At 33.3% G+C, this 12,500-nt stretch overlaps 2 protein-coding genes and 1 long non-coding RNA gene across 3 annotated transcripts in view; 2 read left to right on the forward strand and 1 right to left on the reverse strand.

Annotated features, from left to right (window-relative positions):
• LOC139982244 (uncharacterized) overlaps positions 1-1,643 on the reverse strand; it is a 15,140-nt gene extending 13,497 nt beyond the window's left edge. The window contains exon 1 of the long non-coding RNA XR_011798071.1: positions 898-1,643. This is a non-coding gene — a long non-coding RNA (uncharacterized lncRNA). The remainder of the gene's footprint in view (positions 1-897) is intronic.
• Positions 1-7,957, forward strand: part of LOC139982242 (uncharacterized) — a 14,779-nt gene extending 6,822 nt beyond the window's left edge. Inside the window, exons 3-12 of the mRNA XM_071994894.1 lie at positions 1,752-1,881; positions 2,422-2,493; positions 3,265-3,336; positions 4,431-4,502; positions 5,239-5,310; positions 5,867-5,938; positions 6,430-6,501; positions 6,738-6,809; positions 7,189-7,260; positions 7,819-7,957. Of these exons, the coding sequence (XP_071850995.1) occupies positions 1,752-1,881; positions 2,422-2,493; positions 3,265-3,336; positions 4,431-4,502; positions 5,239-5,310; positions 5,867-5,938; positions 6,430-6,501; positions 6,738-6,809; positions 7,189-7,260; positions 7,819-7,894 (782 nt within the window). The 3' untranslated portion in view covers positions 7,895-7,957. The remainder of the gene's footprint in view (positions 1-1,751; positions 1,882-2,421; positions 2,494-3,264; positions 3,337-4,430; positions 4,503-5,238; positions 5,311-5,866; positions 5,939-6,429; positions 6,502-6,737; positions 6,810-7,188; positions 7,261-7,818) is intronic.
• Positions 1-12,500, forward strand: part of LOC139982239 (uncharacterized) — an 81,986-nt gene that overhangs the window by 58,560 nt on the left and 10,926 nt on the right. The gene's annotated exons all lie outside the window — the stretch shown is intronic.

Here is a 12,500-nt window from a genome sequence, read left to right on the forward strand (position 1 = left end):
ATGCAATCGTAAACACTAACGGTACATGGGCGCGGCCATTTTAACTACCGCCATTTTACTGAGGGCGCAATTCCAAATCTGAATACTTCCCCAACTGGTCAATCTAAAGTATCTCTACACGTGTACTCACATGAGAATCATGCAGGTTCTCATGTTTATCTTACATCTTAGTTACGGACACAATATATATATCCACTCTTAATTATTACAACAGAAATGAGCATGACAAATAACAGACTTCAAGCCGCTTAATTTGATGTAAAAGTCACGTTCCTATACCCACTTAATCGATGTTAAGGCTATGATTCCTACATACACTTAACGTTAACGGTAATCGACCAGTAGCCTATACACAGCGTACACATTGTTAAATAGACCAGCCTACACTAAACGAGTGAAACTTGACAGAGCACCCGAGTGAGCATTGAAACTATAATCGAACTGTTAAAAGTTAAAAAAGTTGAAGGTTTACAGTCTTGTATGAGGCTAATGCCTCCTCACACGACTTTACAACTTAACCCCTGGTCATTGGTAACTTGTCACACCGACACACCAAAGTGTGCACAATTCAATCAATCTCTCCTGGGGCACCACAGTGCACCACATCCACGTGTCCCCCGGGGGACTTCCCATAGGGTGCAGCCACAAACCGGCGCACGCAACTATATTTACAAGTTACCTCGCAGGTCCCCATTTATACACCTGGGTGAAGAGAGGCAATGGAGATAAAGCGCCTTGCCCAAGGACACAACGCAATGATCTGGCCAGGGCTCGAACCTGTAATCCTTAGATCACAAGTCCACTGCCTTAACCACTTGACCACAACGCCCTCATTAGCATCTACTAATTTATGTTCCATTATTGTACTTCATCGTTCCAGTAACTTGGCTTAATTACCTTTGAAGCTCAACTCGCCCAGCAACGTTTGATATTCTCGAAGAGAAAGTGTATGAACGCAGTTTACTAACAGCAGTCGATATAGCGTGTGTGGAGGGTCGTAAACAACAGACAGACCAGTGCTAAGATTATAGACGCTTAAACAATAGGGATAGTTGTTCTGGTTACACCAACATGCTAAGAAGCAGTTTCAGGTCAAAGGTTATCACTATGCGCGAGGAATTTGATGAGGTTATATGAGGGCGCTCGATATTCCCTCACATATATATATATATGGGCAGGGTCAAGCGGTAACGGAGGGACATTTGACTGTATTCCTTACACATTTTGTCTCTCTTTGCATTAGTTTGAGGGAGTATGTTGCAATTTCTTGTGTGGTTATCTAGACAGGTAGTTACTTGTTTCATACCCATAAACTTCATTCTTGTGGCTGTTACTGTAGGAAAAATATGGCATGAAAAACATCATGGTAACAGAGGGACACCAAATGAACACGTGTTTTCACACTTTTTTTAGAAGATGTCAAATCCACTGTTCTTAAGTTGCACTGACCATGTAACTTATATCAGGTGTTGGCTGGTACATTGCTTCACATACACCAAGGAAAAATTAGATGAACAGGCATCAATTGTCAAATCTACAGCTGATTTCGTACAGTAACGGAGGGACAATTCCGATGGTAACGGAGGGACACAAAATGTTCAGTGTTGTTTAGTGTAGCCTTTTGCCTGTTTTTGCTGCTTAGATTCAATATATATATATATATATATATATATATATATATATATATATATATATATATATATATATATATATATATATATACATATATGCATTATTTTATTCCCTTGAAGTTCCTGGAACGGCATGCGGGGGTATTGCAAAATGTCTTTGTCGTAATACACAGCAGTACTATGAAATGGACTGTTCTAATAGGAACCTACACGATGTCCCTAAGGACATCCCTCCGAATGTTACGAAAATGTAAGTTTGATATGATTTCGTTTTTCGTTTGTAATTCTGCGAAACGTACTGTCGGTGATTATCTGGCAATCATAGCTGGTACAGCAAATACTGTGTTCGTTACACGGGAATATGCATTACATGACATGAACAATAGGTACTGTACCAGCAATGAGTATCGGGTACTCTGTAAAAGGTTTGCTTCAGTCAAATATCTACATAAAAATCTAGTATATGTTCCACTGTTTGGATCATGTAATTAAGGAACAAACTGTCACCATATTTCTTACCGCGTTCACATAATATTAAAGCAATGTCATCCGATGTTTAGTATTGATATCATACTTTCATATCATCATAACAATTTTTTAGCAAAGCTTGCTTACTATTTTGAAAGCAAAGATAAAACAGTTGTAATCTTTTGCATATAAATGTTTTAGTTATATTAGTGATAGTTAATATTATGTGTTTTTTTATGGTCTTATCAGAGTATTGCTCACGTACTGATATGAGTTATCATCAGTGATGCTGTCATATTTCTCTTTCAATTTCTTTCTATAGAGATCTCTCAATTAACAATTTGACTGCTATTCATTGGAATGCTTTCATTACTGCAACACAATTGAAAGCTATGTGAGTTATATTAAAGTTATACTAAATATCTACATAACAATATAAATAAAACGGAGGGAACGAGATTATACTTTGCTAGAACAGCCCAGGAAGTGTGTGTTGTTTGGACACGTGGTATATGTGACACTTGTATTGCAGTTGCAATTATGACAAATGAAGACAATCTATGTGGTCCAATCAGCCCCTGGTTCTTGTTTGTCCTTTAATACGATGCAATTACCAGGTGTATTGACTGCAGCTAGTAAAATAGGTTTCATAATATTTTGTATAAGAAAACCAATGAACAATATTTCCTTAACCACCCTAATATTATAAATCATGCACGTGCACATTTTCGAAATGTAATCCTTTTTTTTAAAACCATGTTTTCAAAGACACTGAAACAAGGATTGTGGCCTTAGGTATTTTTGGAAACTCATATCATAGATGTAGGCTTGTAATAATGGGTTAACCCATTAAGCCCTAAAATAGGAAATTGTGATGAGTTTAACACTTAACGTCATAGTTGGAAATATTTAGTGAGTTTCCAATATTCGAGTTACATTATCGTGGAAACGAGATAGCTTTTCGACAAATTTCAACAAGTTTGAAACGAGAATTTCACACATGTAACAAACGCACTGAATATAGAGCAAATTGGTTAAGTGTTAGTAAAAGAACGTAAAATACGTTATATATGTTTGTTTTTTTAATTTCAAACGCATTTAATATGAAGGTTTTTTTATGAAACTAATGGCTCCGAAATTCGTAACCGATTGTTTATTTACCCAGATCCTTACAGAATAACATTATTAACAGTGTGTCTGAAGACACATTTGCTTTCAACAAGAAGATTAAACTAATGTAAGTTATGGAGCAAGGTCTCAAATCATACTTCATTCAGCTTATATTCATTGTTAAACACGGAATTGCCTATTTCTTATCTATTGTGTTTCTTTATTTTATGTACTAGGTTTGACCTAACTGTAGCTGTTGAGGATATATATATACTTTCTGGAGTCAGTGAATTATCCGCAATGCCTCAATTGGTTCATATTGTTACTTTCACAAAGACAGTTGTGCACTGCATCTACATTCAAAGGATGATGCTGGAAGAGAATAAAATGACTTACCTAGCTGAAGAAAAAAATTTCCTACTTTAGTTTATGTTTGTTATCCAAAAAAAATTGAACTCAAGAAATGCTCACAAACTTAATTCAGACTTTGAAAATATAAATAGAAGTTCAAATGTTTCTGTTTGTTTTAAAACTCGTGGATATGTTAAAATGTAACGTAACATGGAACATTGTACAACATACGAGGATGTATTGTACGGTCATAATACTATGCGGTGATAGGTAGTTATTCCTGATGTTACAGATGTTCATAACACGTTATCAACCAAGCAAAATTAACAGTATGAGAGGTTACAATCATATTAACAAATTTAATTAGCACAATTAAACAATTAGTACTATATGTTACTGAAATATGTAAGTAAGCGTTCGTTGCCACATCAGTTATATGTACTACATCGCGTGAGCATGAGTGTAAACAACATGTACGGTTCATCTATGGTAAAGTACACACGTTTATGGGATTCTATGACAAGGACATATATAATCTTGGATTCCTTGACGATTTCTATCCTTACTGAAATGTTGTCTCTAGTAGAACAATTCAAACAAAGTCGACCATAATAAACAAGGTAAAAGGAACAATCGTGTAGAATTGTTTTTTTTTTTTTTCTGTGAGAACTGACAATGTTCAATAAGAAAGTTTTATTGGCAAACATAGTTTTATTGGTCATGTTGTTACAATGCAATAATCTACGTTGCTTCAAACTGTTCAGTATTTCAGTGAAACGTACACTTACCGGAGCAAAATTCACGAACAATGTTGCAAGGTTGACGCATTTCTGTCTGTTGCTTCTAACTATTCATTTTTGTTATTTGCAGTGATCTTAGTCACAACAACTTAGTCGAACTACCGGAGAAATTGGTTTGGAATAACGAGAAACTACAATTGCTGTTCGTATTATTATATTTTAATTTTATAGTACCATAAAATATTTCATAACCGAATACAACAATTTAAAAATGTCAAAGTACACAGCATATTTTACTTGATAATTCCGCCCAATGGAATGATAATAATCCTGCAAGGGGTGAAATGTTTGGTATCAAAAGCATTTTTAAGTAACGTATTATCAGCCTGCTATATTCATAATAATAATAATAAAATTTAAATGAAAAGCCAATAAAAACATTAATACAGTTTAAACTGCGTTCATACAAGATTAAGTCATTATCATCTGATGTATATTTTTGAGGACACAGATGAAACATTTGTCTTTTTTTTCATCTTTGTTTTAATGTTCTAGTAAGACTAGACTAGACTAGAACTCAAAATTCTTCAGGACACCGATCCTATTCCAGATCCGTACCACCCCTCTGGAATTCGCTACCTCCTAGCTTTCGGTAGCTACCGCAGCTAACGCTTAATTATGTTTGACTAACTCTATTTTGCTACTTTTCATTTCATGCCGAGTCTGCACTGTGTAGTTGAAATAGTTCTCATTACCTGCGACAGGAGCGTCAGGTTGACAGATATGGCGCGTTATAAGCGGCCAGTTTATTATTTTTGTACTACTGGTAGTTTATTTGATTTTTGTATTTCATGGTCGTATCACACTATTGCTCACGTACAGATATACGTTATCATCCGTGATGCTGTCATAGTACTCTTTCAATTTTCTTTCTATAGAGATTTATTGATGAACAATTTGACTTCTATTCATTGGAATGCTTTTATCACAACAACGGAATTGAAAACCATGTGAGTTATATTAAATTCACATTAAACATCTAAACAAGAAAAAAAATTAGCGGAGAGAACAAGATTATACTTTGCTAGAGAGAAGTGTATGCTGCTTGTACACGTGATGTATTTGCCACTGTTTATCATCATTGTTGTCATAGTGACAGACGAACACATTTTCTGTGTTTTATTTGTTGTCTTTTAATACGATGCGATTACAAGGTGTATTGACTGCAGCTAGTGAGAATGTTCAATATTATTTAGTAAACGAACACATATGAACAAATTACACAAAACTTTTCTTAATTCTAGTTAGATTTATTAATATATACATTTTAGCTCATTATGCACATTGATGTTGTAAACACAGTGAATGCCTAATTTTCCGAGATGTTATATTTTTGTATTCTACGACTTTTCTTTCAAATACACTGAAACAAGAATTGTAGCCTAAGGTAAATTTCACTAATTTTTACTAATCTACTTTACTTTAAACTGTTTAGTATTTCAGTGAAACGTAAATTTGACGCATTCCTACCCGTTGCTTTGAACGATTCCATGTTGTTATTTGCAGTAATCTTAGTCACAACAAATTGGTCGAGCTACCGGAGAAATTGGTTCGGAACAACGAGAAACTGCAGGCTCTGTTCGTCTAATTATATGATTATTTCGTGATATCGTAATGATTTTTATAACCGAATACTCCAATTTAAGAATTTCATCATAATTATCTTGATTATTTCGCTAAATGAAAAGATAAACGTCCTACAAGAGGTGAATTGTTTTTGTAACGGAAGCTTTTTAATTAACTCCTTATTGACAATTTTCCTGTCATATAATTGTCCCTTAGGGAAGCTATTTACACATTGTAACTACTTAAAATCTGTTCATTTTTGTCAATAGGGACCCAAGTATTGACAGATAGGTATTGAAATGAGGTTTTAATTTTTATAATTTTTTTTATAAATAAGCTATACAAATCACAGCTCGCTACCTTATTGAAAAGTTTCGAAATGTTGTACAAAGTAGGTTTCAAAAAGAAAACGTTTTTTATTCTTGCTATCGTAAATGGTACTCACAGCTCGTTGATTTGATGACGTAATGCAAAACAGTATTCGAACAAAAATATATTCACAGGCTGCTGTCCAACAATGATCTCGAGTGTTTACACGAGGACGTGGTTTATTACACACCGACTATAAAAGTACTGTAAGTCTATCTCTATATGTTATTTACGTTATTTTTACAAATTACATAATCTTATTTTCTTATCGTTAAAGTTGTTTCCATAGATCTCTGATCATTCACTCAATTGGATTAGGTTTACTCGAGTTGCATCAATGGAGTACTTGTGCTAAATGTCTTGTGAAGGAAGTTTCTTATTATACGTCTTTTTGTGGCATTTTGAAGTTTTTTGTCAACTTTCGTTTTCCTTTTCTTTGCAGGGATCTCGCAAACAACAAACTGGTCAATCTATCGGAGACTTTATTTTGGAAAACTTCGAACATGACAACGATGTTTGTTCTTCTTTACAACTTTTGTCTAAAATTGTGTTTCTTTTATTCAGACATGTTTAAAAAACATGTTTCATGTTGTTCTTCGAATACGTGACGAAAACGTCATTTTTATTGATATGTATTATTTTAAGGCGAAATCTTATAACTGCACAGGTGGTTAGGTGGGGAGTGATTGGGTTAGGGATCAGTTGGGAGAGGAGTTGTACGGAGTGGAAATGGATTTCCAACGCATGTATTCAAAGGAAGCAGAAGACATTATACACAAAAATGAATAATTACCTGAGTAAATAATTTGTATACAAGTAACAAAAATAAAATACCATTCCAATTTTAATATTTAATACCTAGTTATCTTATATCTAAATTGCTCTTTTTGCAGACAATTGTCAAGAAATTTAATAGAGGAAATACCAGAACGCATGTTTGTCAATTTGATAAACCTTAAAATGATGTAAGTGTGAATGTTATTCAAAGGGTTTAATGTCTTCTTTCAATCAAAGATATTTATTCATTTGTGATAAATTGCGAAAAGTCAAAACTATGATAATGATTATGATCTCCACCTACTAGTAATATAGCTAGGCCGACAAGGCTGGTTCGAATTCCAGTTGGCCGGTAACAATGTGACGACAACAATATTTATCCATCTGCTGCAGCCCGTAGCCCCCACTGTACAAAAATGGAAATCAAAACGAATTCCTGTCCTCGATAGAGGAAGCCTGAGAGTGAATTAATAGGGCGTGTAGAGATGCAACATTTGGAAACTTGAACACCATAAAATAATAACCAGAATGATGTTTGGGAGATTCTGGACTAGTTTTTGCTGCGCTACTGCTACGTGCACAATATATTGTCTGGATATATTCCATATAGAAACGTCATCTCTAAACAATCAAGCGACGTAACGAACAGTGTCATTACATAAAATGAATTCATCTTTACTTTACGTTCCAAGAAATAGTAACTTTAAATATATAGATAATATTACCACCGATTTGTTTATTTGCAGGGACATGACGCGAAATGAAATCCATTTCTTAAAACCAAGAACGTTTTCTTTATTGTCCAAAGTTAATCAAATGTAAGTATGGCGTTTCCACACGGTTTAATGTCGACGTTGTTAATGCCTTGTAGATGTTTCATGCCAGAATAACTCTATTTAAGCGAAACCAAACATATTAAAGATTAGTACTTAGTTTCATGTAAAATAAAATCCATTTCTTAAAACCAAGAACGTTTTCTTCATTGTCCAAAGTTAATCAAATGTAAGTATGGCGTTTCTACACGGTTTAATGTCGACGTTGTTAATGCATGTAGATATTTCATGCCAGAATAACTCTATTTAAGCGAAACCAAAAATATTAAAGATTAGTACTTAGTTTCATGTGCTGCAATAACCCAATTACTAGTAATAGTAACATTTGCTATTTTCCCTAAACCCCTAATTTTCTAGTCATACTCTTTGGTCCACCATTATACTCATCATCACTCATTGATGTTTAAGCAGTTTTGTTTATAATCATCTGTTTTTAATTACTTTATCTTGTAAGAGATTCTCCTGAGAATACCTTTACACAAACATGCAAGCCTTCATAATAATGTACAATGGTCAGTAGAAAAGGCATAACAAAAAAGAATGCAGTGATTAACAAATATTTTGTAACATATTTCCAAATATTCTTTAATTTCATGTTTATGTTAAATTTTCATTATGTATTTTTAATATGATTTAATGTTCATTTCATAATATTCCAATTAGAAAACTCGGTCGAAATAGGATATCTCACATCCATATTGATACATTTTCTTGGAATATTATGGCAACAGATATGTAAGTTTATATAGTCATCATAATCCTCTCTAAACCTCTCTAAAACTAATATACAGATAAATAAATGTATCCATACATATATATATATATATATATATATGTATATATATGTATGTATATATATATATATATATATATATAAATATATATATATATATATATATATATATATATATATATATATATATATTTGAAATTGGTTAATATTAAAGAAATGTATGCTCGAAACTAGGAAACATAACTCAATATTAAGTTACCTAGCTTTACGACAACAGAACTCTTTGAGGCATATGCATTTTTCCTCATCATATTACTCTGTACTTCAGTTAGGAAACCAGATTCCATCACAGTCGTTGTTCCAAACTAAAACAGTTTTATTATTTCCAGAACAATATCATTAACATTTGTTTTCCTTTCTACAACCAACAATACACATACTTTATGGCAATCTGTATCTGTTTTGTGTGTATGTGATTTGTGATTTAGTAGCTTGTCTGAGTTTAGGCTAAGATCATGTGTGGTATGTGTTCCCTTTCTAGGGCAATCGTTATACACACCTGACGATGATCAGATCGTCTGGCGGGACAGATTGGGAGCGGATCAGTCGTTTGGTTGTTTTGCTTTTCTGCTCAAGTTCTTTCTTTGGTGTATTTTCTTAATAATATCTGCTTTGTTTGTGCGTGACAACATGTTTTCTTCCATTGTTTGTCTACAGTGACATCTCTCACAACCTCATCACTGAAATCCAGCAAGGGATCTTCAGAAACAATAAGAATCTAAAGGATTTGTTAGTTTATAATTACCGTATTATTGTTTGGACTTCTGGTATTCCGTCTCTTAACGAATGTTTTTTTTTAAGTAGAGGGAGATTAAGCAATAAAGTAATCAATTAAATAGCTCTGTCACTTTAAACGCATCCGGCTATTTTCATTTGTGAGACATGAGCCTTTTGCAAATCAGTTAGTGGGCTATTTAATTTTGAATACAGTCTTTGAATTCCGGTTCTGAAACAAATCGCCAAAGTCAATGATAGAAAACTTAGTTCTCTGTTGGACTTAAATAGATTATTGTTAAATGTACTACACAATTTTTGAAGACGAATGCTGTTAGATGTGATACATGGATGCTCTGTTGTTTAAACGAAGTTAAAGAAATACTTTTGATATCATATGGTATGATTATGAAACTAACAGGATGGATATGTGACATCTACACCTCTATCAAGGTGCCGACTTCATCATCAATACAACCTGAAAAGAAAATTGTAGATATTCGCAATTGTAATAGCTTTTCTGTGGAATAGTCGTAGAAACATATCGTTTTTTTTTATTACAACCAATGCTACAATTCTACTAAAGCAGGGTTGTCCAACCTTTTGCAGAGGAGGGCCAGATGGAATGATTATGATGAAGGAGGGGGCCGCATGAATCCTACGCTCGATTTTTTCGATTTCTTGCCCGAAGCCCAAGGCAACAAAATGTGAGCACTGCGCGCGGAGCGCACTGATTTATTTTCCTTCCTGATAAAACATGAATAAAGTCCAGCCGCATCCCCACCCCCCCCCCCCTCCGCTGAGAGAGTGTCACACAAACTGACCTGTATGCAGTTTTATGGACCCAGAAGGTTCGAATGATTGATTATATAGCTTAAAACTGTTATCAATAAATCTGCTCACTAAAAGTTCGCATCGCAGAGCATCTCTGGCGGGCCGGACGCAACCCTGCGGCGGGCCGGACTGTGGCCCGTGGGCCGTAGGTTGGACAACCCTGTACTAAAGTCATCCTTTTAAATATGTAGATAACACTGAATATGCACTTTTATTTATTATACGATAAATATGACTCTTCAGTTCAATACAGTTGTATATTTGAAACCCCATCATCTTATCTTCCTACATGTACTATAGGGAGATCAATTTGATATATATATATATATATATATATATATATATATATATATATATACATATATATATATATACATACATACATACATACATATATATACATACATACATATATATATATATATATATATATATATATACAAATAGAGTAGCAGAATATACAACAGCCGATAACACAGTAATTGAAGTGAAAAGCAGCGGCAAAAAGACACACATAAGTCTACGATTTGCATTGATAAACAGTATATGGCTCTTACCACCTTATAAGCAGGTGTTTCAATGTAATCTTAGAGTATGATAATTGTACAACAAACCAATGCTTGTCAAATGTAATCCAACCATTTGACAACAGAATCTCAGAAATTGTTATACAATATTTGTAAATGATTTGATCAATTTCATTTTATCACCAAAAATATACATTTTCACATTTGATTCATTTAAATTGATCTATTTTTCTTTTGCTATACCACATTGATTTTATTTTTTTTACTACATCAGAGATATTTCTTACAATGGACTGAAGTACTTACCCAAAGATTTATTATCCAACTGTTCTGGTCTTATATCTTTGTAAGTATAGCCATCAATTTATCAAATGAGACCTGTTGCAACTATCCAAGTTGTCATCATTTTTGAGCATGCTTTTGTACAATGTCAGGACCAGTTGTTTTTTCTCTTCCCAGACACCTAGGGAACAATCAACTTTCGACAATACCAACTGGATTCTTCCGAGTATCTCCAAAGATCAAATTTCTGTACGTAAACGAAGTAGATCTTTTACGAGATTTCTATTAATTAACAGGGTTTTGAATCTGTAAGGATACTTTTAACAACATATTCATTTAAGTTTAAGTACAATGAAAAACGACAATATATAAACATACACATTTTTTTTCTTCAAATTAATTAATGAAACATAAAGTCTTACATTCTCTCAGTGGGACACAGCATTTGTTTTTGGACAGTGGTCCCTTTGGGTATTGGAAGTTCAGTAATTTGCCCAAATGACTGTATCTATTCAATCCTTACCTTATGATGTTTACCAACTAATCGTAAAGATATCTAATTCATTCACGTGATCTGAGTGGGAACAAAAGGTACACTCGATATCACATATATATTTGTAATTAAAGCCATAATTTAGTTATTGCAGTGATGTTTCTGAAAAGGTCCGTTCTTTCCGCACGTGTTCCAATCATGTACGTGCACCCTGAATTCTATTTAGTATAACTACCGCGCTGCTGAAATTCTTGTATCCCAATTCCCTTCAAAATATTAACAACATGTTTTTAACTTCAAGTACAGAAGTTTATCGCGTGGCGCTCGCAGCGTTATAAATATTTGTTGATGTATAATACAAAAGGAGTCACGTTAATTTTAAACTCGCAATTTAACATCATCCGAGTTTGTTTTACACTGCACTCGTTGCATTTTTTTTGAAAATATGTACCATATATTGTATGATTCATGTGCAGAAAGGAAAACGAAATTAAAATATTAATTAGTGGTTACGCTTTAGCTGTATTTTCTCTGTATGCAAGGTGATTCGAAGCAAGATAGTTGGAACGGAAACTCAAAGAGCTAAATAATATAAAGGAACAATAAAAAACAACTAGATATAAAACATACAGAGCTTTCTTAAATACTTAATGAGACATAAATTGGTACATGCTATTTGCAGGACACAATATCTTTTTTACAGTAGTTTTTTGTGTATTGAAAGATCGGTCATTAGCTGGAATGATTGTATCTATTAAATTCAAATTATGAGGATTACCAACTGTTGTGAAAAGCCTAGTTCATTCACGTGCTCTGCAAAAAGTAAACTTGATACCACACATTTATATATATATATATATATATATATATATATATATATATATATATATATATATATATATATATATATATATATATATATATATATATATATATATATACATATATATAC

The sequence above is a fragment of the Apostichopus japonicus genome, chromosome 16 (assembly GCF_037975245.1).
Source record: "Apostichopus japonicus isolate 1M-3 chromosome 16, ASM3797524v1, whole genome shotgun sequence".
Lineage (NCBI taxonomy): Eukaryota > Metazoa > Echinodermata > Holothuroidea > Aspidochirotida > Stichopodidae > Apostichopus > Apostichopus japonicus.